A 23,835-nucleotide genomic window follows, 5' to 3' on the forward strand; every position below is an offset into this window, starting at 1 on the left:
TTGATTTCTCACATTTGTTTTCTGGCAGGAAAGTGATTTTTCTAAAATTAACTCACATCATCTTTACTTAAAACACTTCAGAAATTTTTCAATGCCTTAAGGTGAAAGTCCAAACAAACACTTTAATATGGCCTCAAGGGTTCCTAATGAGCCAGCTCACATGGCCTCAAGCCATGATCCTATTCACCACTCCCTGCTTTAGCCATCCTATATTATTTTTGGTTCCCTAAAAAAGGCGTACACCTCTACACACTTGTTTACATGTTTCCCTCCACTTGGATTACCCTCCATGTCCCCATCCCTACGCCTGATTATCTAGCATTATCCAATAAGTCCTAGTGTAGATGCCACCTCCTGACTCCCACACCTGTGTTGGTGACTCTCCTTTGTGTCCAAGATGCTCCCGCTTCCCCTGCCCAATCAAACTATACTCCACGTGGCTGGGAAAGTGACTGGCATTTACCTCTTCATGCCTCCTTTACTCCTCAATGACAGTACTCACAAGTGACTTGTTCCTTGGGGAATCCCCATCACCTAGCTCCCTGCTGAGCATTTGATAGTTACTCAGTAACCATGTGCAGCCTGAGTCACTGAAAAGAGAAAAAGCTCTACAATTGAGTCCTTGACATTCTGGGCATGAAGATGGAACAGGCAGAGGGAAAGAAACCCACCAAAGAGGCTAAGAAAAATGGACAAGAAGTTGGATCAAGACAGACAGTATTGGCTTCAGGCAAAAAGGAGAAACTGGTCAATGGCAGTGTCTGGTGTCAATGGAAGGGCAGATGAGAGGAAGGAAGAGAGGGGCTGTTCTACATTTGGCAGGAGAACAGTTTCTGGAAAGTGATGAGTGGAAGCCTTGGTGCAGGGTGCTGAGAAGTGAGTGGCAGATGAACTGGAACACGGCAAGAAGACAATCCAGAAAAATACAAATATGTGTGTTTGAGGGAATATGATAGCTGGAGGGGGTGTCAGGGGCAAAGAGGAAATGTGTGTGTGTGTGTGTGTGTGTGTGTGTGTGTGTGTGTGTGGGAGAGAGAGAGAGAGAGAGATAATTCCTTTTAAAGATCTCAACTGGAAATCTGACTGGCAAAGTGAAGGGTGAGGCCATATTCAGGTACAGAATAAGAGTTTACTGAATGAAAGATATAAATAATAAATAAATTACTGCATTCAGACAGATCTACCTGTCAAAAATAAAGCAAGCTTCATCAAAATATAAAGTTATTTTTAAAAAAGAACCCATTTGGGGCACCTGGGTGGCTCAGTCAGTTAGAGCGTTTGCTTTCGGTGCAGGTCATGATTCCAGGGTTCTGGGATCGAGCCCCACCTCAGGCTCCCTGCTCAGTGAGGAGCCTGTTTCTCCCTCTACTTGCTGCTCCCCCTGCTTATGGTCTCTCTCTCTCTCTCTCTCTCTCTCTCTCCTGTCAAATAAATTTTTAAAATCTTCTTAAAAAATAAAATAAATAAAAAATAAAAAATAAAAAGAACCCATTTTTATGTTTCAGAAGAGACCACTCAGCTCATAGATAAAAATTTAATGAGCTGTCTGGGATGACGGTTTTTACCATCTGTAACCACTACTTCACTATTACTGGGATAACGGCTTCCAGAGCCACTCCAAAACTTCCTTGTAGAAGCTCTCAGACTTTGTATGTGATTCCCTAAACCCAACTATTCATGACTTTGGCTTTCCATCTGGAAGTAAATGCCCCAAAGTCAGACGGGACAAAGGAAATATCAGGAAAGTGATGCTGGGGATCCCTGGGTGGCTCAGCAGTTTGGCATCTGCCTTCAGCCCAGGGCATGGTTCTGGAGTCCCGGGATGGAGTCCCACATCGGGCTCCCTGCAGGGAGCCTGCTTCTCCCTCTGCCTGTGTCTCTGCCTCTCTCTCTCTGTCTCATGAATAAATCAATAAAATCTTAAAAAAAAAAAAAAAGGAAAGTAATACTTCTGAGAAAATAACAGACATCTCAGTTATAGACATAGAGATATAGATATTATCACATGTAAATACTGTCTAGTCAGTAAAGAAAAAGGCATGTGAAAAAAATAATAATAAAGAAAAGGGCACGTGGACAAAAAGACCCACATTTTTCTTTACAAATATGTTATTTTCTTTTAAGTCCTTACCAGATATAAAGTTCTTACAGGTTGCCATGTATTAATCCACGTGTTCATTTTACTTATAACAGTTTAGAGAATACACTGAGGAAAATGGGCTTCAAACGCTAAATTACTTTTCGTGAGACATATGCTTCTTATGCAATTAACAATACAGTCAGCATCAATAAGCTCTAATTTTAGAAACCTTCATCTACAGGCATTAATCAGTTAATGCTAAATTCAATTTCTATCTGGCTTCTTCTTTTCACACTCAACTCTCCAAGGCTATATACTATATGGTATCTCAAAAATACTATTTACTTACTGTGAGAGCAGATTATATTCCTAGAAAAAAAATCTGTACAATAAATATATACACATATAAGCCAAATTAAACTTTCATGAAAAAATAATTTTCTTACGAAAGACTGCATTTCTGACTAAGCACCTGATCCCAGACTGTTCACGGGAATGCATCAAATCCTTTACATAATCAAATTACAAATAATATTTCAGTACAAATCAAAGCTTGTCAAATTGCACATATAGGAAAACACATAAAGTTAAAATATAGTACCTACAGGGAACTCAGAAATCTGACATGGCTTTTTTCAAGGGGGCCGTTCCCGGGTAGAATAATTTTTCACTGTGCAGTGTCCCATGAATTACAGGTTTTGGCCAGCAGTACCCTACTGGCATGGTGACTATGAAACCTACCCACACATTTCCAAATGCCCTCTGGAGGGGTACTGCTCTCTTGTTTGGAGAAGAAACGATAGCCTAGACAAAGGAGTTGTCCACATTACTATCACTAGACCATGACAGTGCCCGGTCATGAACCCCGGTCTCCAAAAGCCAGTGCTGCCAAGAGGGATCCAACAGAGAATATCAGAGTATTAGATTCATCTTCTTCTAGTTTGAGCCTTACTCTTTCTGCATTAGGCAATTCACTCATCAAGTATTTTCTTAGCTGAGATCCAGTTGTCATTTTAACCACTTGCCAATTCCTTTGGCCTGTGTATTCATATCCTCCTCCATCTCAATCTTGGATGAGTATACCTCAACCCCATTGAATCTGGGCTCCTGTCCCCGATGACAGGGGCTAGCGGTCAGCACAATTCCAGTGCAGCCAGTGGAGCTGCCCTATGTCACCATCCCTAGGCTCCTGCTGGTTCACACTTGGCCCTTTCCACATGGCACTGCCCACTCAGCAGGTGGCACCTTCTTGTTTCCTTCTGCCCCACCCACAAAAGAGTCCCTCTCAGTGGTGGGAGTTTCACTAGTCTGTTATGAAATGTGAGAAAAATCATTTCTCTTTCCTCCCCATCTCTCCCATTCTTCTCTTTCTTTTTTGTTTATCTCATTGTGTCTCCAGCATTGGATCAGTTCAACAGAAGCAGAACCAGAGAGAATTCTCAGTCTCTTTTCCAACAAGTGGAATAAGCCATCAGGGTCTCCACTAAAGTTGGAACTGTGGAGGCTTAGGGTAGATATTTCATTTCTCTTCCTTGCTATTTAAGCCTAAGAGTTTTTGTAAATAAGAGTCTTATATATGAGTTTTATATAAGACACTTTCCAGTATCTACTGTGTATTTTTAAATGTCATCATGTGAGAAAATTTAAGTTAAAAAAATCTCAATTTGTGTCCCTGTTGATTTCATTTTATTTTAATATTTATTTTACTGGGCGATGAAAGCCAAAACTCTGGAGCCACTCACCTAAAGGTAATCCCTCCATACCTGTAAGTTAGAAATTCAAATTCAGTTGGAAACCTACGACAGCTGCATGCTTACCCGGATGTAGGCATCCTGGTGGTGCTTGGCAAAGTATAGCATATTGTCCAGGGCTAACATCCCGGGAGGGGTCTGGGTAAAGTCCATGGCAGGGTTGACATGATTCTGTGATTAAAACAAAATATTGGATCAGGTTAATTCTTTCTCCTCTCAAGACCAGAGTACCACAAGGCCAGCTCCAAATAACCAAGTAGGATGACACTTTCTATCTTCAGGTAAACCTACTGGGTTGGCAGTGAGGGCTTCTCTCTACAGGTGCAGCTTTAATATCTGGGCTTAGGAAACTCAGCTGAAAATGGAAATATAAGATTACTCTTAGACACTATGACCCTGTGGGGAAGAGAAAATAATGTAAAAACTGTACTTCTGGTGGCTGTGCTGTTGGTGGAACCAGTAGCATTTGGGGAGAGAGATCTGGGATGACGCCACATCTCTGGCATTCGTCCTTCTGTACTTTAGTGTCTTCATCCTTCTGGGTGAGGGCTAAGTACAGCCATATCAGCCCATGGACTTTGTGCACTGTCCAGGCTTAGACCATCTGCAGGCCTCTGAGTACAGACACTTGATAAAATTTCAGATGTCCACACATTCCTGACATCAGCCTGCTGTCAGGCAGTGTTCTGGTTTTGTGGTCACTACACACAGTGCCAAGGGCCACAAAGACAAAATAATAGCTACAAATATGCTCAGAAAATTCTCCATATGCTCAAGATCACTCAGTAAACACCACAAGACTGTTACTCAGAGCTGCAAACCACTCTCCACCATCATTAAAAAGGATCACCAAGATCTGTCCCAAAAATTCAGATCTACATGGCAAATGATTTAAGTCATTTTTTGTTAAAGAGATGAAAAGGAATGTTAAAGAGATAATAAAGAAAACTGTTTTTACCTCATAACACAGGTAATTTGTATGCAGCTACATATCTTTGTTTTGTTCCTGTGTATGTCTTAATAAAAAGCTTGAATCTCTGATTTGCTAGGGACATTTTGGTTCACTGCATTTTTTTCTAATTTAAGTACAGGAAAGCCTTCTTGTTCACTTGCTCAAGGTTCAAACAACTAATACTTTTCTGCAGTATTGAAGAGTACATCGAAACTGTCTTTTCCATTCTGATTTGAAAAAAAAATATGAGCTAATAAAGGACCTATGGAACAGTGGTGCTGCCTACTGGCCTAAGTTTCAAGAGCAACCCCGTCCATATCTCTTTTTTTTAAGATTTATTTTATTTATTTATGAGAGAGAGAGAGAGAGGGAGGGAGAGAGAGGCAGAGACATAGGAGGGAGAAGCAGGCTCCATGCCGGGAGACCGACACGGGACTCAATCCCCGGACTCCAGGATTGTGCCCTGGGCCAAAGGCAGGCGCCAAACCACTGAGCCACCCAGGGATCCCCCCGTCCACATCTCTATAGCAAGGTGGGTCTGTGCAGTGACTTCAACATTTTATTTTAGCATTTTATTCTGATCAATAGAAGATGTCGGAAAGATTTTAAAATACCCAAACACTACCACTTGCAATAAGAAAGATGCATCTCCTAAAATGAAAAATCACTGGGCAGACCAAATGCAGTAGTGTTTAGCCTTCATTCAATACTCACTAAAGTAGGAGGGTCAGGCTTGTATCAATAATAAGGGGACCAAAAGGCTAGAAATAAATGACCAGAGATTCAGTTTGAAAAGTAACTTGTAATGAAAGATTTTACGACAGCTTTAGTTCTTAGAATAATGGAATTCATCCATTATACACAAATTTATTATTTTGACTTCAATACATTAGATTTCTATGAGCATAAGAAACATTTTAAAAGTTGGTATTTGCTGAGTACTTTCTGAGGGCTGGCACTAGTTTGTGCTTTGCATGTATGATCTAATAATAAATAGGCAGTGGGCATTCCTATTATCCCCACTGTATGGATGGGAAACTGCCACTTAGATGAGACAAGAAGCTCGCCCAGGGCCTCACAGCTTGGATTTGACAGAGCAGGCAATGTCTTGTTTGGACAGTATGTCTCCGCACGCTTTTGTTCCCACTTTGTTCCCTACCACTGGTTTATAAGTTGAATGCATTTATTTTGGTGCTGCTAGCATTTAGACTTTACATAGCCAGGGAAAAGTCTATTTGAGAAAAATACAGGCTAATCAATATTAGCTGCTATGAAGTAGCTCAGCCAACAAAGGAGACTGTGCCAAATGTAAGAGAGAAAAAGATGACATGTACTTCAGACCTATTTCTAGGGTTGCTCTGAGTCCATTCCAAAAATAAACACACAAAAAGGAAATCAAATGCCAAAAATTAGTTCCTCTGAATCCAGTTCGAACAACCCCACAAAGCTATGTCAGTGAAGCTGACCAAGCAGAAGGTCCCTGTGGCACTAAAGTCATCAGTTTTGTTTCAGTTGTGCTTCCAGGATCCACTCAAAGCCTCCGTAGCAATCACACCCCTCCTTGGGCACATATGGAGGGTATCTAATAGGGTGATGCTGCTCTCAGAAGGTCTTACAGTTAAGAAATAATATAATTTATTTTTAGGATTCTTTTAAAGAAATCTAGAGGTCTTTAGCAAATAATCCCAATAAAATAATGCCTGCTACGTGTCAGGCATTACTTAAAGTACCTTGCATATGCTAACTCTTAATCCTCATAAAGCTTGCCCAAAATAGGTTCTATTATTATCTTACTTTGAACGACAATTGCTGAGCATCTGGGTAGCTTGCCCCAAGCTTCAGAGCCAGTTATGTGGCAGAGCCGGAATCTGAACTCAGGGCACAGGGTTTTAACCAGGATTTTAGTGTCAAGTCATTGGTCAACTGGACACTGCTGGGAATATCATGAAGATGACCATTGCAGCTCCTCAATCAACATCATTCACTCAGGCAAAGTGGGCCTGTGATCCATCCTTTTGAATAAAAGCTATAATTTCTCTATCCCTCCCAGATAACATGTCAAAGTCTCTCTCATGTTCAATAAACCATGCCTTATTGTCTCCAAGAAATAGACCCTTACTAAACAAAAGCCAATTAGAAAACTGCCTTTGATTCCCTATGACTTGCCCTGAATTGATAAAGCATCATTGCCTTTTAGATGAAAAACATTACTTTGTATTTCTGGGGGAACTATGCGCTCTCCCGCTTGAGCTCACTTGCTTTCCCTCTCCCTTACTTTTAACTTCAGGTATCATTTCCCCAGTCTCCCTTTCCTTGAAATGCCTATTTCTTTTTTCTCTTTTGATTTTAATAAGCTGTAAAATGATTTTACAACCCCAGATTTTGATAATGAGAAAAAGAATAAGAATTACATGCCAAAACAGTTGAAAGCTTTCTATACCGTGACAAAAATACCCTGAGAATCCAGCAAGGCCAACAGTTTCCCCAGTCCTTTCTTATTTATGAGATGCTCTGGATACAGATTTATTTTCTTTGCTTGTTCCATGTTATTTTTTTCCACCTGTCTTGAAATGGAAGCTGCAAGAGCTTTGATGAATAGCTTGAAATTTTTCCTTGTTTTACTGCAAAGCCCGTGTACCTCTGTACATCCTTCTGAGATGCCATTTGTTAGTTCCCGTAGAAGTGCTGCTCCGTGAATCACATTAGACAGCTCCTGGCCCCCAAAGAAGGGGGTAGCGTCTGCCTTCCCTCCCAAAGCACCAGGGTTTTTCCACTTTGGGACAATGGATGAAGAAAGCACAATTTACATTATAGTGAACATTCTATGGGGTGTTTGGGTATAGAGTTCCCAGAGATCTGTTTCTTTTCTGTTACCCATATGCCAGCTTTTTAGCTGAATTACCTACACATCCAAGAAAAGGTTCAAGGCCTAAGACAGAGAATCTTCCAACCTGTTACACCAAGGCCACTGGAGAGCTGGAACGGCTTTCAGATATGATCTAAGCTGGTAGCTTTATTTTGTAGATGAGAAAACTGTACCCCGGTGGAGAGCCGCAATGCTCAAACTTGAGCAGCCATTCAAATCTCCTTGGAGGCTTCTTAAAGCACCAATTTCTGGTCTCACCCCATAGTCTCTGATTCAGAAGGATTGTAATGGGTCTGAGAATTTGAATCTCCAACAAATTCCCAAGTGATTTGATGCTGCTGGATGGGGACCACACTTTGAGTCCTGCTGGTGCCTAAAATGGTTCATTTCGGATAACACAAGTATACCAGAATAAGATCTAGAATCCAGACCCACTGTTCCCTCAAATCCCATGCAACTTCTATGAAAGCACACTCTGATTCCACTGGTTCCAACGTACAAATGCATTTTAAGTATATTCACTGTTTATCTGTTTTGTGCTTTTTGGCTTCTCCTTGAGAAAACAGATTCCTTTATTCAGAAAAAAAAATAATTGTAATTTAGAAGCCTTTTGCTTCTTCTATTGCTCAAATTTCTGACTAAAATAAGATGTATTAGAACCTCCAGGGAAGGTAGGAAACTGTCATCTGTCACTATTTCCTACTCCTGAATGCTTCCTGGTTAGGGAAGCAGGGCCAGCACTAGCCTGAATGATTTTTTAAATGATCTGTGTTTTTCAATTACTAATGCCATGCTAGTCTTTCATTAGTGTGGATAATAAAGAGATGATTACAATAATGCTTGCCAGATGGCATATCGTGAGGAAAGCCTTTGAGAATTTAGGAGTTAATATTTGTGCTATATGAGTGTCTACATTTGCTGAACAAATATAGCATTAAAAACAACCTTTAAAACAAATCACATTTAGTGAATATTCAGTCTACAAAAAGCCCTCTCAAGGATATTTCATGAGGCTGGTAGTTTAAGGTCATGTTCTCCAAGGGGAGGCAGGGTTTGATTGGTACAGATCACTTGGGAGCTGTGTCAAACTACAGCTTCAACAGGTTCCCTAGAAGTGTAGTTGTCAACCTTGGATGCACCTGAAAATCCCCTAGGGAACTTTGAAAAGTCCCAATGTTCAGGCTGTACCCCAAGTCAGTTCAATGAGAAACTGTGGGTAGGGACCAAGCAATTAGATTTTTAAAACTCCCCAGATGATCCAATGTCCAGCCACAGTAGAGAACATGTTCCTCAATTAGTGGGTCTCGAATTTGAGAGTGATGAGAATCTCCTAGAAGGTCTGTCCATCAGATTGCTGCCCCTTCCTCACTCTGTTTCTGATTTGATAGGTCTGGGGTAAGGCTCAAGAATTTGCATTCATATAAGTTTCCAGGTGCTGCTGATGGTCACTGGGCCATAGTTTGAGAACCACAGCTCTAATGTCATAGGAATGCAATGCAAGAGTATGTTAGGGACTTAAATCCACCAGCCAACAGATTGGAACCTTGATTCCCTATACCGGTTAGGCAGTGACTTTTATTGAAATGCCTGCTCTACCAGATATCCATCGATGGATGAATGGATAAAGATGTGATATATATACACACACATACCTATATATGCACACATGGTGGAATATTACTCAGCCATCAAAAAATGAAACTTATCATTTGGAGTGACACAGATGGAACTAAAAGGTATTACACCAAACAAAGTAAGTCAGAGAAAGACAATTATCCTATGATCTCACTCATATGGAGAATTAAAAAACAAAACAAAACAGAGGATCATAGAAGAAGAGAGGGAAAAGTAAAACAAGACAAAATCAGAGAGGGAGACAAACTACATGAGATACCGACTTCTAGGAAACAAACTGAGGGTTGCTGGAGGGAAGGAAGGTGGGGGGATGGGGTAAGTGGGTGATGGGCATTAGGGAGGGCACGTGATATAATGAGAATTGGGTGCCATATGCAACTGATGAATCACTGAACTCTACCTCTGAAACTAATAATACACTATACATTAGTTAATTGAATTTAAATAAAATAAAATTTTAAAAAATAACTGTTTAAATTAGGGTCAAGTTTCCACAGGGTCTAGATTGGGACTTGAAATGAAAAAGAAGATAATTATGTGAAAAAGAAACATCCAAACCTCATACAATTGATGTTAACTAAACATGTATAAAACATAAAGCTAGGTTAATAATCAACTATTACTCAAAACAAAACAAAACCACACACACACACACACACACACACACACACACACACAAAACCTGCTCTACTTGAGACATGCAGGCCCCACCACTCTGTTATTGGCTATTTTGCACATTTACGTAAGGAGGTTCTCAATAGCATTCAATTTTGTGATCCCCAACATAGACCAATATTCCAAAGAGTCCTAGAAGCAGCTTCTAGAAATCTTTGGATTCTGGCCCTAGTCTCTCTCCATTAAATTCAATAAAAATCAACAGTTTGGATGAATACAGAGAAGGCACCCTATGAAATCTGCCCTACAAATGGGCAAGATGGTGAATATGCTGAAAAGCAGAAAAAAAAAATCTGTGACCAGCTGGGGACTGGTACTGGTGGGCATCATGCCAGGCTCTCCAAATGTGGAATTTCATTTAATCTTCCCAACTACCCAATAAGGGGAGTATTATGAATGAGATAAATGTTATTCATCTCTTCCTACAGATGAAGGTCAGAACCCCGGACTTATGTAAGATCATGGCTAGTAAGTGGCAGAGTCACCACTTCAATTCTGTAGCTTTTTTTCCTATTAAGGTCCAAAAGGTCTTTGGAGAATAGGAAGATGGGCCCCATTAGCAAGAAGTTTAATCAGAAAAATGTAAAGTCCTATAAAAAAATTTAAAAATTCAAGCACAAATCTAGAGAATAAGGGAAATCTGGCTTATGAATAATTCATCAGAGCCCAGCACCTCATCATTAAAATTTGATTCTTTTAGGTAAAACACAAAAGATATGCATGAAAGAAACACCCAGTAAGATGCTAAGGGTTCAGGGCAGCAGATTCTCAACCACCTCACTTCCCTACCATCCCTCCCTTTCAGCAGCATATGTTTTTCTCCTTGCCTGGCCTCTCTAATACCTCTGGTGGCTTCTGTCATTCCATTCCCCCTCCTGCCCCTCAACCTGGCTGTTTCTCCTGGTTTGGCAAGTCCACACTTCTTGTTTGGATAACACTTCTGGCTTAACTGAGCTCTAGGACCATCTGTAACCACCTACTGTCACTAAAGGAACCCCCTCCCCAGAAGTGTTCTGAAACCTAGGAGAGTCTAAGACCATTGATAATATCAAGAACTAGGCATTAAGAGTTGGCAATAGGTCCAAGAAGAGTCCATTTCACGGGATAGTTAGAAGCCTCTAACATGCTGGGTTTCATTATGAGGAGTACAACAAGAAGAACAAAGGAGGTTCCACTAACCAGTCCCAAGTCAGGCCGCATCTAGATATAGTACACAGTTCCAGCACACACACAGCGAGCCAGCTCCTGACACACAGGAAATCATGCATACAAGGGTGGTCAGAAAGAAGAAATGTCTGAATAGAAGGCATATCAGAAAAGTATGGAGGGAAAAAAACCAATTCAGATATTTGGCCCAAGGAGAAAAGAGAGGGTTGTATGGCATGGTATTGGAGGTGGGATGGGTGTTGTGGGTTGAACTACTGCTTCTGTCTGTAGGCATCTGAAGGGTGAATATTATTCAGTGCAGCTAAAAGCAAACAGGATTAGCTGAGAGGTTCCTGTCCTTAGAAATGCTGAGACAAGGAGTGGACATACAGGAGCAGTGTCACGGAGACAATAAAAGGTCAGAGGATTGGAGCCAATGACCTCTCGATGCCTCACAGCCATCTTCTTGTCATTAGAAAATGTTGGCTCTTACTCGTGCACAAGGTACATGGGACCTGACCTGATCAGCTTCATCCAAAGATGAATTAAAGACAAAATAGTATTTGAATCACTACATTGTACACCTGAAACTAACATAACACTGTAGGTTCACTATACATATTTTATTTTATGGAATAAAATAATTTAAGAGGAAAGAAAGAAAGAAAGAAAGAAAGAAAGAAAGAAAGAAAGAAAGAAAAAGAAAGAAAGAAAAAAGAAAAGAAAGAAAAGAAAGAAAGAAGAAAATCGAAAAAGTCATTGCCTCCAAAAAACTTCCAACTCAAAAGTTATCAAAAGTCTTCATGACACAGCTTTGAAATACACGTGCACACACACACACACCCTCATTCATAAATAACTCCACATGTGCACACAATGGATGATCACACCAAAAATTCTGGATTTAAGGCAAATGTCCTTAGTTAAGAAATAATGTCCTTTTTAAAAACTACTCTTCAGAGGTCAGAAAAGGCCATGTACTACCATGTACACAATTCAGAAAACTCTTGGGTTTCCTCTCACTTCATTATCCTGAACAGGCAAAGTTGAGACTTACTGAAAAAAAGGATAAACGTGAATAGTTTATTTGTAATGTTGAGTCAACAGTCAACACAAAGAATTACCATAAAAACTCAATTAAAAAATGCCTTGAGAATAAATGTCCTTTAAAGCGAAGCTGGTTATTTTTTTTTTTTAAAGCCTTCATGAATAATGAAATAATGCTGTCAAGGTTTATAAAGATATCTGCAATTTTTCTACGGAGCTGAGCACACAGGATTCTGAACAATCCAAGCACCGTGCGTGGTTCATGCTAGTGACTCCCTCCTGGTTCTTCCCTCCACATTCGGCTTGGGTTTTTACCATGTGTTTGGAACCCCCTTTTCTCCCCACCCTTGTTACTCTGAACAGGACATGAACTAGGATGGGGATCTCCATCTCTCTTCTTCACCCATGGCCAGGAGGAGCACAGGGTAAAGGTCGGCCAGAGGGAGGACAAAGAACGTGGGCTACCATAGCTCCAGAGTAGGCCTGGCTCTCCGGTCAGGAAGCCTGTTCCCTGGATTCCAGCACAGCTCTCCAAGCAAGCAGCCTTTGAAAGGCAGCTCTTTGCCATGATAAGCCAAGAGCTGATGAAGCTGCAGCTGCTACGGATTCCTGGGAGGTCACAGGGATGTAGGGGCCTGTGTGCTGCCACCCTGGCCTCCTCCAAGACAGGCACTGCATGGCCCTGGGGTAGAGACCGTGACAGCGGCCATCACAACTCTAATTGTGGGAGCTCGCACACACACAGCACTTACTGGGTGCCAAGGGCTATTCCGAACCAGAGCTTACTAAAGCCCAGGGGCCAAATTGGGTCCACCACTTACTTATGCACAGTTGTATCACATACAATATTAAAAGAAATTTTTACATTTTTAAATCTTTTTTTTAATCAAACGAGGAATAATAATCTGTGACGTGAAAATTACATGAAATTCAAATTTCAGTGCATAAAGAAAGCTTTACTGGAACACAGCCAGGCTCATTTATTTACTTATTCTGTGGCTGCTTACGCATATGGCCTGCAAAGCCTAAAATATTTACTACCTGGCCCCTTACAGGAAGAGCTTGCCTTCCCCTGTTCTATGCATTCAGTCCTTCCAGCAACCCTTTGAGTAAAGAAAATCAGTCCCTCCTTAATAGAAGTTAAGAAGCTCAACTAACAAATAGATGCTAATGTTCTGCTAACTGGACAACACCATGACCCTTCCGTAAATGTCCAATGCTTTACTCTCCTGGATAAACATTGTAATTATTTTAAAGATTCACAAGGACAAATTCCATTATGTTGAAGGGAATGATTTCAGTATCTTTACTCCTGACTCCCTGCCCCACTCTGGTATTTCTGGGCCCCTTCTCCCCACCCTTGACTAAAGGCAAACCTTGCAGTGAGCCTTTGATATAGTCGGGGGTAGAAGCCTGCTTGCAATTGTGATATGTTAGGAGCCTGGACTGTAGCTGCTAAGTGTTCTCCTCCTTCCTCCCTTCAGTACGGCTCTTGTAATGGCAAAGTCTGGCTTTTTGAATTTGGGGACTATGGTCTCTTTTCCACAACAGAATCAGTACAATTCTTATGCCTCTTTTAAAGAGGAAGAAACAGAGAGGCATAGTGAGCTTAAGTATCTCGTCAGGTGCACACACCCATTTTTCTGGGGTTTGAACCCAGCAGACCAGAACTCCTGTTCTTAAGTAGTATTCTAAGAAGAGAATTGGGTAACTACTCAATGGAAAAAAAAGATAACTTGACGGAACACTACACAGCCTTTAAAAACTGTGTTCACAGAGACCTAGTTACCGTAAGTCGAAAAAGATAGGAATATAAAACATATGCTTTAGTCTGTGTAGAATTTCTATAGTAGTATATATTCCTTGGCAATTGTATTTTATCTAGAGTATTCTTATCACATACAATATATATGTATTAGCAATACCAAGATATAGACTGAGCATGTAATTAGGAATTTTTTAAATGCTTTTAAAAACTGGAAAGAATTCTAAGTATTAATAGTAATCATTTATGGTGGTGGAAAGGTGGGAGATTTTTTCTACCTATCCATATTTTTCTGATTTTCTCTAATGAAAATGCATTGATTTTTACTTATATTTGATTAAAGCTATGCCCATTGTTCTCTAGCAAAAGGGAACAGGGATCTATGCAGAAGAACATGAGAAACAGTTTGAATTCTTATCCAGGACTCTGTTCTGAACCCTTTGCAGAAGCCTTCCCTGTAGGCCAGCATCCAGCTATGCCACTATGACACAGTGGGCAGAAAGGCTCATCTCCACCTGCCCAAGTAAGTCCTGTGTAGGCCGGTGTATGACCTGGATCCTATAGACAGCATTTCAGACAGTATGGGATGAGAAGGGTTTCATTAAATGGAAGAAGCCCAGAACAGGTCCTGTCTGAATCAAAATCTCAGATCCAGGGGCAAACTTAAACTTAATCCTGAGGCCTCATGAATGTGGGTCATTTCAGGATATTTGCTCAATTTGCCTGTCCTGCCAGAGTATAGTCCTCTGGGCTTAAAGGACGACTCCCTCCCCTCACTTATCATGACCCTTTTAAGCCACCACTTCCTACAGCCTGATAGTTTACACCGCACCTCACAGCTTGTCAGGGGACAACTGGTCAATTCTGGGCCGGTGTCAGGGCGATGGCTTGTAAATGTCACAAGTTGGACAACTATACGATCTTGATGGGACCTAGCAGCTTGAAAGTACTCTGACCTGTAAATGTTTAGGGTTCCCCAAACCTATTATGTTGAACCACTGAAACTGCTAACATCCAACCATTTTTGACCTAGGAAAATGGAATTTCGCATGGTTCAACCTAATAACAATTGAGCTAAATAGATGCAATCACCCCCAGTGATGTTGAAAGTTACTGAGACGAGATGCTTTCTAGGGAATAAATTGGAAACAACTCAAAGGCAATCAGCTGTAGCTGTGGATAAAAAGACCAACAGGGTATGCCTCAGTTTTGGTTTGAAAATCAGCACTGAAATTAATTTTTTAAATAAACTTTTCTAAGTGCATCTTGTGACACACCTCCCGCCACTATGAAATCCGCAAATAGCAAGGAGGAATTAGCTCCCCTCCTGGGTGCCACTCAGCACAGCCAGTGGAAGACAGGCAATCCTTTCAGTCTGGTTTCACCCATATCAATCTCCCCATCTGCGGACAGAGGGACTGTGACTTTCTCACTCCTGAGAATGAGGATCTGAAAAATAAGAATTTGAGACCACTACCACAACCAGAGAGGCAATAAACTCTGACAGAGGATGAGAACTATTGGAAATGTTAGGTAAATAGCATGTGAATACCAAGTTGCCCCTAACCTTAGCGAACAGATTAGATGGAATTAAAGACTACTATGTTTAAAAAAAAAAAAAAAAAAAAAGCTCTTTTTTCTCCTTGTGACCCTCACATGCTCTAAGAATCTTGTCTGGAAAGCTCCCCCTCTACACACATATGGGAGGATCTATAAGATTCTCAGAGGGTGAGGCCAGGAGAAACTGGAACTAAGTCCTTAAAGCCAAACTTATTTTTTTGGTAGTTATTTTACAAACTTCAACCTCTTCTAATAACTGGGTGCTTTGATAATTATACCTCCCAGCAAAATAACTTTAAAAAATATACATATATGGCCTTCAACTGATCGTGTTATCACGAAATGTATTCGTGAAGAAAATTTCACTCAAAATTTCCACAACCAGTTTTTTGAAGTACGAAAAATACGCAGGGAAAAAAATACACATGGCAAGGCAAATGAGGGACGGAAAGTGGAACAGACAGGAAGAGGGCTGGATGTCCAGTGAACCTATAATGCCTTATTTCCCTAATAGTACCCCTCCCAAAATAAAGGTGTTTGAAGAAAATATAGCAAAATGTCAGTTGCTGTTAAATCTGAGTGGTGCGTACATACACGAATGCCTTTTAGATTTCTGTTCCTTCTCTCCGGTTAAAATACTCCATAATTAAAATTCAAATTTAAAAAGTCTACATTTTCCTAATCTTATTTGACCTCAGCAAACTAAAGTAGGTTAATGACTTCAGGACTTTGCACCTTAAACATTATAGAATAATACAATATAAGATCAAAAGTAGTCATTGCCAGAAATGCAAATGGGTACTTTGGTCTGATACCACTTTCACACTGATAATGCTATCTTTCTCCTCTGCTGTATGCTGGCATGTAAAGGAGAACGGAAATATATTTCCAACAACAAAGGAGGAAGCAAAATATTAAAGAAAACCCTCAGAGATCAGTTTTCATATTACCTTTCCGTGAAATTCACTGGACTCCTCTGTTTCTCTTAGATAAGGAATATTAATAGGAACATTTCAATCCTCCACAAATGAATCTTTCTTGAACAGACTCGGTGTGTATATGGGCAGTTTTTGTAAAACCATTCTCAACGTATTTATATAAAATCCTCCCTTGTCACCGAAAGAGCATGATTTCCTCTCCTAGTCCCCACTTTCTAGTCAAGGATCATTTTTTTTGTCTTCGGCACCCTGATGTGAAGGAGTTTTGCGGACTTCTCTCGTGGCAGACAACATGCAGAGGGGGCAGGATGGGTCTTGCTCATTCACAAAGTGCTCATTCTTCATCGGTAAAGCTGGCGGGGGTGGGACGTCCCTCAGTGGCCCTGTGTGTAGGGGGTGGGAAGGGAAAACTCAAGGAATAGCTCAAAGGAAGTACAGCTGCCCCTCGCTCCAGAAGGTCCCAGAAAAGCCCACCCTGGGAGGACAGTGCTGGGAGAAGGACCACTTGGGTCTTGTGCCCATCATGCTCGTGGGGCCTCTACATGGCCTCCAGATGCTCCACCCCAGCTGGCTCTGCACAGGTGGCAAAGACTCTAGTCATTCAAGCCCGACAGGGCTTCATCAGGAAGAGCCTGACTAACCAACCACAGAGGGCTAAACAAGCACATGCCGGGGGCAGCATAGCTTGGGGATAAGCAGCCCAGACTTGCATTAACCCCAGATCCAATGCAATCTTCAATATTAGCTGATGTTCTTAGAAAAGAATTGTCACCTTCCTGAAACCCACTGCTTCACCTGTGACCATAGAGGTATCAACTCTCTCACTGGCCTGGTGTGAAGCTCAAATGAAAGAACATGTAGAAAATGCCTTGAACAGAGCCTAGCTCCAGGTAAGCCCCGGGGGAAATGGTAGCTGGGCCTTATTCACTTTCCATTGAGAGTGGCATCAGTATCTTCCATAACCTTCCATTCCGTCTGGAGCTCTACGTTCAGAAAGCCTAGTCTTTATTCTAGGACTGGTTGCCCTCAGGACATCAACTGACCTTGAGTTCTTAGACTTCGGCCATCACTAACTTGACATCTGGCTTTCTCACTGGTCCCATGGTTCTGATTCCCCGGACTACTCTCAGGCCACGCTTACTCCTGGATTTCACCAGCATTGTGCTAAGGAGGCCTCCTTCCTGACACGGCTGCACCATCTCCCCAACCCAGGATCAGACATCAACTAACAAAAGAATAACAAGTCTCCAGAAGATCTTGGAGGATATTCGACTCTCTCCCTCTTCCTGCATTCAAGCGTGGCAGTTTTCAGCCTCCTGTTGTTGGTAACTTGTTCCATTCATAAGGACTTCTGGGCAAAGAAAATTCAATAGCTTTTCTCATTTTTCACTCACTCATACATTCAGCAGCATTTTACCTGACTTCCAGGTACTAACTTACAGAAGATAATGCAGCATTGTTCTGTGAGTATCCTGTCACTTCAAAATGGCTTAGAGATACCCAAGAGGGTGATCAGTGCACTGCTACAATAAAGGAGACACTTCTCTTCACTGATTTGTGTGTTTCCCTGATTGGCATTTACTGTGAAGGCTGCCACTAAGGCATTCTAGAAAGCCCTGCAGTAATCAAATAGATATATATCTGGTTAAACATGATGTCACCTTCCACACCATTCCAACACAGGGAACACCTGTTAATGGGCAGGGAGGCAGAAGAGGGGGCGAAAAAACAGGACTAATGGAGGAGGGAAAGAGATAATAAAAGAATAATTGGGGAAGTGGGTGGGGAATGGATCTAAGTTAATTTAATATCTGATATTCCCAGAAGGACAAGGGTGGTGACTCCAGGGAACCAACCACTACACACACAAATGAGAGCTTAGATAACCCTGCTCCTGGTGCTAAAGGAGTAAATGCCAGCATCTGTCTCCATGGGCACTCCTGCACCCCCTAGGCTGCTCTCTTGGAATGGTGCTCACGGTTCTCTACACCATGCCGGGTCTGATTGCAATCCCACAACTCCTGGGACGCAAGCCCAGCTCTGGCTCCTGAAACTTTTTCATCCACACAAACAGAATCAAATGATTCTAACCACATCAGAACCACTGGATAGAGGCTAATTCATGCACAGCCTCAGCAAACTACTTTTGAACCTGGTAAACATACATAATCATGCTCTCGGGCTACTGTGGACCACTTGCTGAGCACACTTGTCAATCTAGAAATATGCATCACAAGAGCTGGTAATAACTGTTTAACTTGAGAGATTTAAATCTTGATGAAGTAAAATTTTCAGAAAATTAAAAATGGGATTCATAAAAACACAGACTAACCAGGTGTCAAGATCTCTTCAGTTCAAGTTAGTTCAAAGAGCACTGAGAGGGAATGGGCTTTGCAGCATTTTCAAAAAGAATTGTAGTGTAAGATCGCTAGGTTACCTACAAAACTGGTTGATGTCCCACAGAGCATGTCAACATTTGGGGTAAGCTTTCCTACTGGATGGCTCTCCCAGCCCCAAAAATCTACACATCATTGTAACATTGCCCAGTGTCTGGGCTCTAACCACAGTAAATAACCAAGTCAAATAGAAGCATGTTCTCCTAGAAGACTAACGAGTCTTTGGTCAGGTCTATAATTATTATTACTATTTTGACTGCTCCAATATCACATGGATAAGATGTGCTGCTCTACTTTTTTTGCCTTATTTCCAAGTTTTGAATAACTTTTCTTAGTAGCCTATAGACTCTAACACTACACATTTCAAAGAAAGGGAAAAATAGCTATGACTTGAGTTGGGTTGCAAATATAGATTTTTTTTGTTGTGATGAGCACTGGGTGTTATACTCTATGTTGGCAAACTGAATTTAAATTAAAAAAAGAAAAGATTTTTTTTGTTCCCTTTTTCAATTGGAAGATCATCCTCAAATCTGATTTATGGGTTTGTAAAAACAAATAGTTGACTCAGTAGGGAGGGGGTAAAAAAGATTTTTAAACCTGCCACTTAAGTATTCAAACTGACTCACTTCAGGTGTTTTGAAAAAGGAATGTGTCATCATTATTTGTGAGCATACTAAGGAAGGGCAGGGTCACACCGAAGAATCTAAGATATTTCAAAATCTCAAAGCTCAGTGTTTACGACTTAGGATTTTGATTTATAAGCACTGCAAAAGTTCACAATTTAGAGATAATTTTCATGTGAAAGAATAAAAATTTGAGAAATTCTATTTTTAACTAATAAGATTAAAATTACTATTATCATCTTCCATTAATCCTAAGATGTCCTTTTTTTCATATTTTAACAGTTCTAAATTTGGGTAGAATTTCAACAAAAATGGCATCTTTGAATTATTCTCAAGCAGACCACAGTCAGTAAGGAATTTTCTTTGCATGGGCATGTGTGAATACTAAAAACACCAGCATCACATGGGCAGAATGGGTATCTGGGTCTGGAATAAACCTTGAGACAATGCCATAATGGTTTTTAACCCCGAGCACCAAATGGTTGTGGGGACTACAGGAAGCTCGGGTGATCCAGACCTCCTTTAAGAAATTTCTAGCCCAGTGTTAATCAGAAGTGTTTAACTCTACCAAATTGCAGAAGGATAGTGTCTCAAGAGCTCAGCACCAATAGCTTTTAATTGTTTTTCATATTCTTTCTAAAGGAAATTGCCAATGCTCTTGATGGCACATAGGACAATTACATGGGACAATACAGACAACAAAAAGTTGAGTTGAAAGTGATTCGAAGGAGTTGGGCTCCGTGGATACAAGTTTCAGGAATCAGATTTACCTAATCTACTTCCCCAGTATTTTCTTTTTATGCTCAAAAGAAACACAAGAGTGTTCAGTGGTGAGCATTTGTGTATTATCAAGTCTAGTAGGGCTCTTTCAATAAACATGATATTTTCTAAAATTCTGAAATAATGGAAATACTGAGTAATAGTTAACTGCTTAGGGTTTTTTTTTCCTTTTTAGTTGTACATAAAATGTGTGTCTACTAATGAATGGCAGATTGGACAGTGAAATAGGAGCATATCAATGTAGCTAGAACAGCAGGATGATTTACCCATGAGATTTCTAGTAAGCTTATATGAGTAGCGAAATATGATCCATTAGTTTATTACTGTAACCAGGCCTTCCTCACTACTACATTTAAATTGATGGAAACCAATAAACCACATCTAGTATAAAGAGGTACTTACATACCCTTAGTTCCTAGATACAATCACCTCCAAAACAAAGACTAAAAATCAACAAAAAATGTGGGGAGAATATTATTTGCCTTTAGAGAAGGGAAAGGGGAGGACAAAGGGATGAAAGGAACAGGTTTTACAATTTTTTTTGACCTTCTGGAACTTTTGAATGTTGTACTGTCGTCTACTCAATATATAAGTAAAGTTAGAAAAGATGTGCTTAAAATAAAAACTTGTCATTTAGAAGAACATATTTTCACCACTTAGAAGATACAGATTGTGCATGATGATGGAAGCTAGAGTTAACAGAGCCTCCGATGACCATCTTGTAAGAAAATTCTCAAAGAGGGAGTGGAGTCTCTAGGACTTAGAGGGAGTACAATATCTAGAGGAAAAGAAAAAGCAATTCCATATGGAGAGTTTTAATTTTAGATGGCTTCTCTTGTCAACTTCATTTCTATTTCTCCTCTCCTTTGAAATTCTGTAAAGGGTTGAGGGTGGAAAGAGAATTGTCTGTATTTTCATTATAAAAAAAAAAAAAAGGACGTCATTTCATACTGAAATCCTCTTCTGAGCCACTTAGGATGTTTCAGAAAAGAAATTTACTCTCAATATCTAGGAAATGTTTTCTCGGTACTTCTTTTTACATAAGAAAGACTACATGAAACATTTCAAGGCATCCCTCATTCTGTTTCCTCCTCACACCATTGTCCAAAATACCACACACCAAAAACAGTCTATCATTCTCCCTATCTGTTCATAGACTTCATTAGCTAAGTTAAGAAAAGGTAAGATTTGGTGTGACATTTATGTAAATTGAAGACCTAGTTTGCTATCAGGAGGTACTAACAGCCTTGATTGGGATTTTAGAGTCTTCGGCAGCCAAAAAAAAAAACTCATCTCAGATGGAGGGCACATCATCAATACCAGAAATAGAACTTAAGTCAACTACTCAATTGCCATCAAACTAGTGCATGTATATGCTATGCCGAGAAGGAAAACTGACATCTTAGTTACAATGCAGGAGCTAAATAAATAGGTTCCATGTATGTATCTAGGTACTGTGTGGTTGATACAGTAGAGGTTTTCACTGACTATTTTCATTGACCCCAAATTCCCCACAAATGGCAGAGGGCCCTTATAATCTCAACAGACTCCTAGCAGACTGGATTTTCCACTGTGCAAGGCATGGGGAGAGGATAGCAAGAACACAGATCCTGAAACAATGAGAAAACGGAGTCCAAACAGATATACCACAACCTATTATAGTAAACAACTTTCACAAGACTTGACTTCCGTTCCAATGAAATGTGAGGTAGCATTTCCTGTACCTTAACTTAATCTTCCTAATAAAATGTCTCAAAGGATTACATCACCGGCAACCATTCAGAATTTAAGGCAAACTCATTGAACTCTAGAGATACACTTCTTGAAATCAGATCTAGTGACTACAGTAATATCCCCCTATTCTCAGACCTGGCAGATATGGGTGCATCGGACAGCATCCCTCTCTTCCTGTGTCCCAACCTGTGGACCCCATGTTATCATCTGAAGGTCCAAGGAAAGGGATCACTAAGGGATTAGTGGCCAATTCACGACAGTTCTCTTTGATAGAAGGAAGAAATGGAGTGGAATATTGAAAGATTTGCCTTTAGAATTCATTTCAAAGGAAACAGCAATATTATTTACAATATCCAAGATACAAAAGCTATCTAAGTGTCTACCAACCCGTGAAAGATAAAAAGATGTGATATATATATATATATATCACTTAAACACACAATGGAATATTACTCGGCCATAAAAAGAATGAGATCTTGCCATTTGCATCAACATGGCTGGACCTAGAGGGTTTTAATGCTAAGTGAATTAAGTCGAACAGAGAAAGACAAATGCTATACATTTTCCCTTATATGCAGAATCTAAAAAACAAAACAAAGGAACAAACAAGACAGAAACAGACTCATAGATACAGAAACAAAATGTTAGTTATTCGGGGCGGGGGGTGGGGGGGCAGGGTTAGGCAATATAAATGAACAGGAACAGGATTAAGAAGCACAAAATTCCAGTTACAAAATAAATAGGTCACTGGGATATAAAGTACAGCATAGGGAATATAGCCAATAGTATTGCAACAACTTGATATGGTGACAGATGGTAACTAGACTTATCACGGGGATCATTTTGCAAGGTACAGAAATAACCGATCACTGCAATGTACACCTGAACCTAATAGGATATTGTAGGTCAATTACACTTATATACAAATTTTCAAAAGTAACTAGTGAAGCTAAATTGCAAAAGCTAGAACTAGCTCCTCTCCCATGCTGCTGTTTCTGAGTGGATGATTACACAAATGAATCTGTAGGGAATTCAGGACAGCCCCGGTTGCCCATCCTCTCTGATCAGTTCTCCTGTCTCCCCATGGTGGCATCTTTCCACAGGCAGGCATGATGTATACACCCAAGATGAATGTCTTCTTTTATGTTGGTATTTGTTAAACTCAAAACTTTTTTAGGGAACAGAAATGTCTTCCTTTTAACTGTCTGCTCTCTCTCTTTTGGGCTCCTCTTGGGACCACCAGCCGAAACTCCCACGTGCAGCCTGGACGGTACCTGTTCTGTTGGCATTCACGAGGTTGGACAAAGATAAACCACAATAGCGGTGGCTCCTTCAAGACTCCAGAATTCCTATAATTACTAATTGACTACCTGGCCATGTCTGCCCAACTTCTGGTAAAACTAAAGTCAACTGGCTTGTGTTATGAATAATACCTTTGTGATTATTGGAAGACTGTTTGCATATTTAGCCCTTGATTATATCTGAACTACCTTACCAAATTCCTCAAATAGGAAATGAAACCATGATTGGTGTGTGTGTGTGTGTGTGTGTGTGTGTGTGTATGCCTTCTGCCCTGAACCTTTCCATTCTATCTCAATCTGTTTTATGTGTCTCAAGTAAATGAGTTATCTACTCCATGATTAATACCCACCCCCACTTCTTTTTTTTCTATGAATGTGCCTGGAAGTCAGCTCGTTTTCTACTGATCAATATACAACAAAACAGCCATAAAAGGATTGAATTCACTACAACACTCATCAAGGGAGGCCAACCCACTTTACTACATGAATCTCTGTTCAAGGTGTTCAGGGTTAGAGGAAATCTATTTAGAAGTCTAGTTTAATCACCAAAAATTCAACCCCCCAAGCTTTGGCTGGAAAGCAAATT

At 40.4% G+C, this 23,835-nt stretch overlaps 1 protein-coding gene across 6 annotated transcripts in view; it reads right to left on the reverse strand.

Moving 5' to 3' along the window:
- Window positions 1–23,835, reverse strand: part of ELMO1 (engulfment and cell motility 1) — a 526,001-nt gene that overhangs the window by 266,560 nt on the left and 235,606 nt on the right. For all 6 annotated transcript variants that reach the window (XM_025464640.3, XM_049093811.1, XM_049093813.1 and 3 more), the window contains one exon: window positions 3,898–4,002. In XM_025464640.3, coding sequence (XP_025320425.1) covers window positions 3,898–4,002 — 105 coding nt within the window. The remainder of the gene's footprint in view (window positions 1–3,897; window positions 4,003–23,835) is intronic.

This window comes from Canis lupus, chromosome 14, assembly GCF_003254725.2.
Source record: "Canis lupus dingo isolate Sandy chromosome 14, ASM325472v2, whole genome shotgun sequence".
Taxonomy (NCBI): domain Eukaryota; kingdom Metazoa; phylum Chordata; class Mammalia; order Carnivora; family Canidae; genus Canis; species Canis lupus.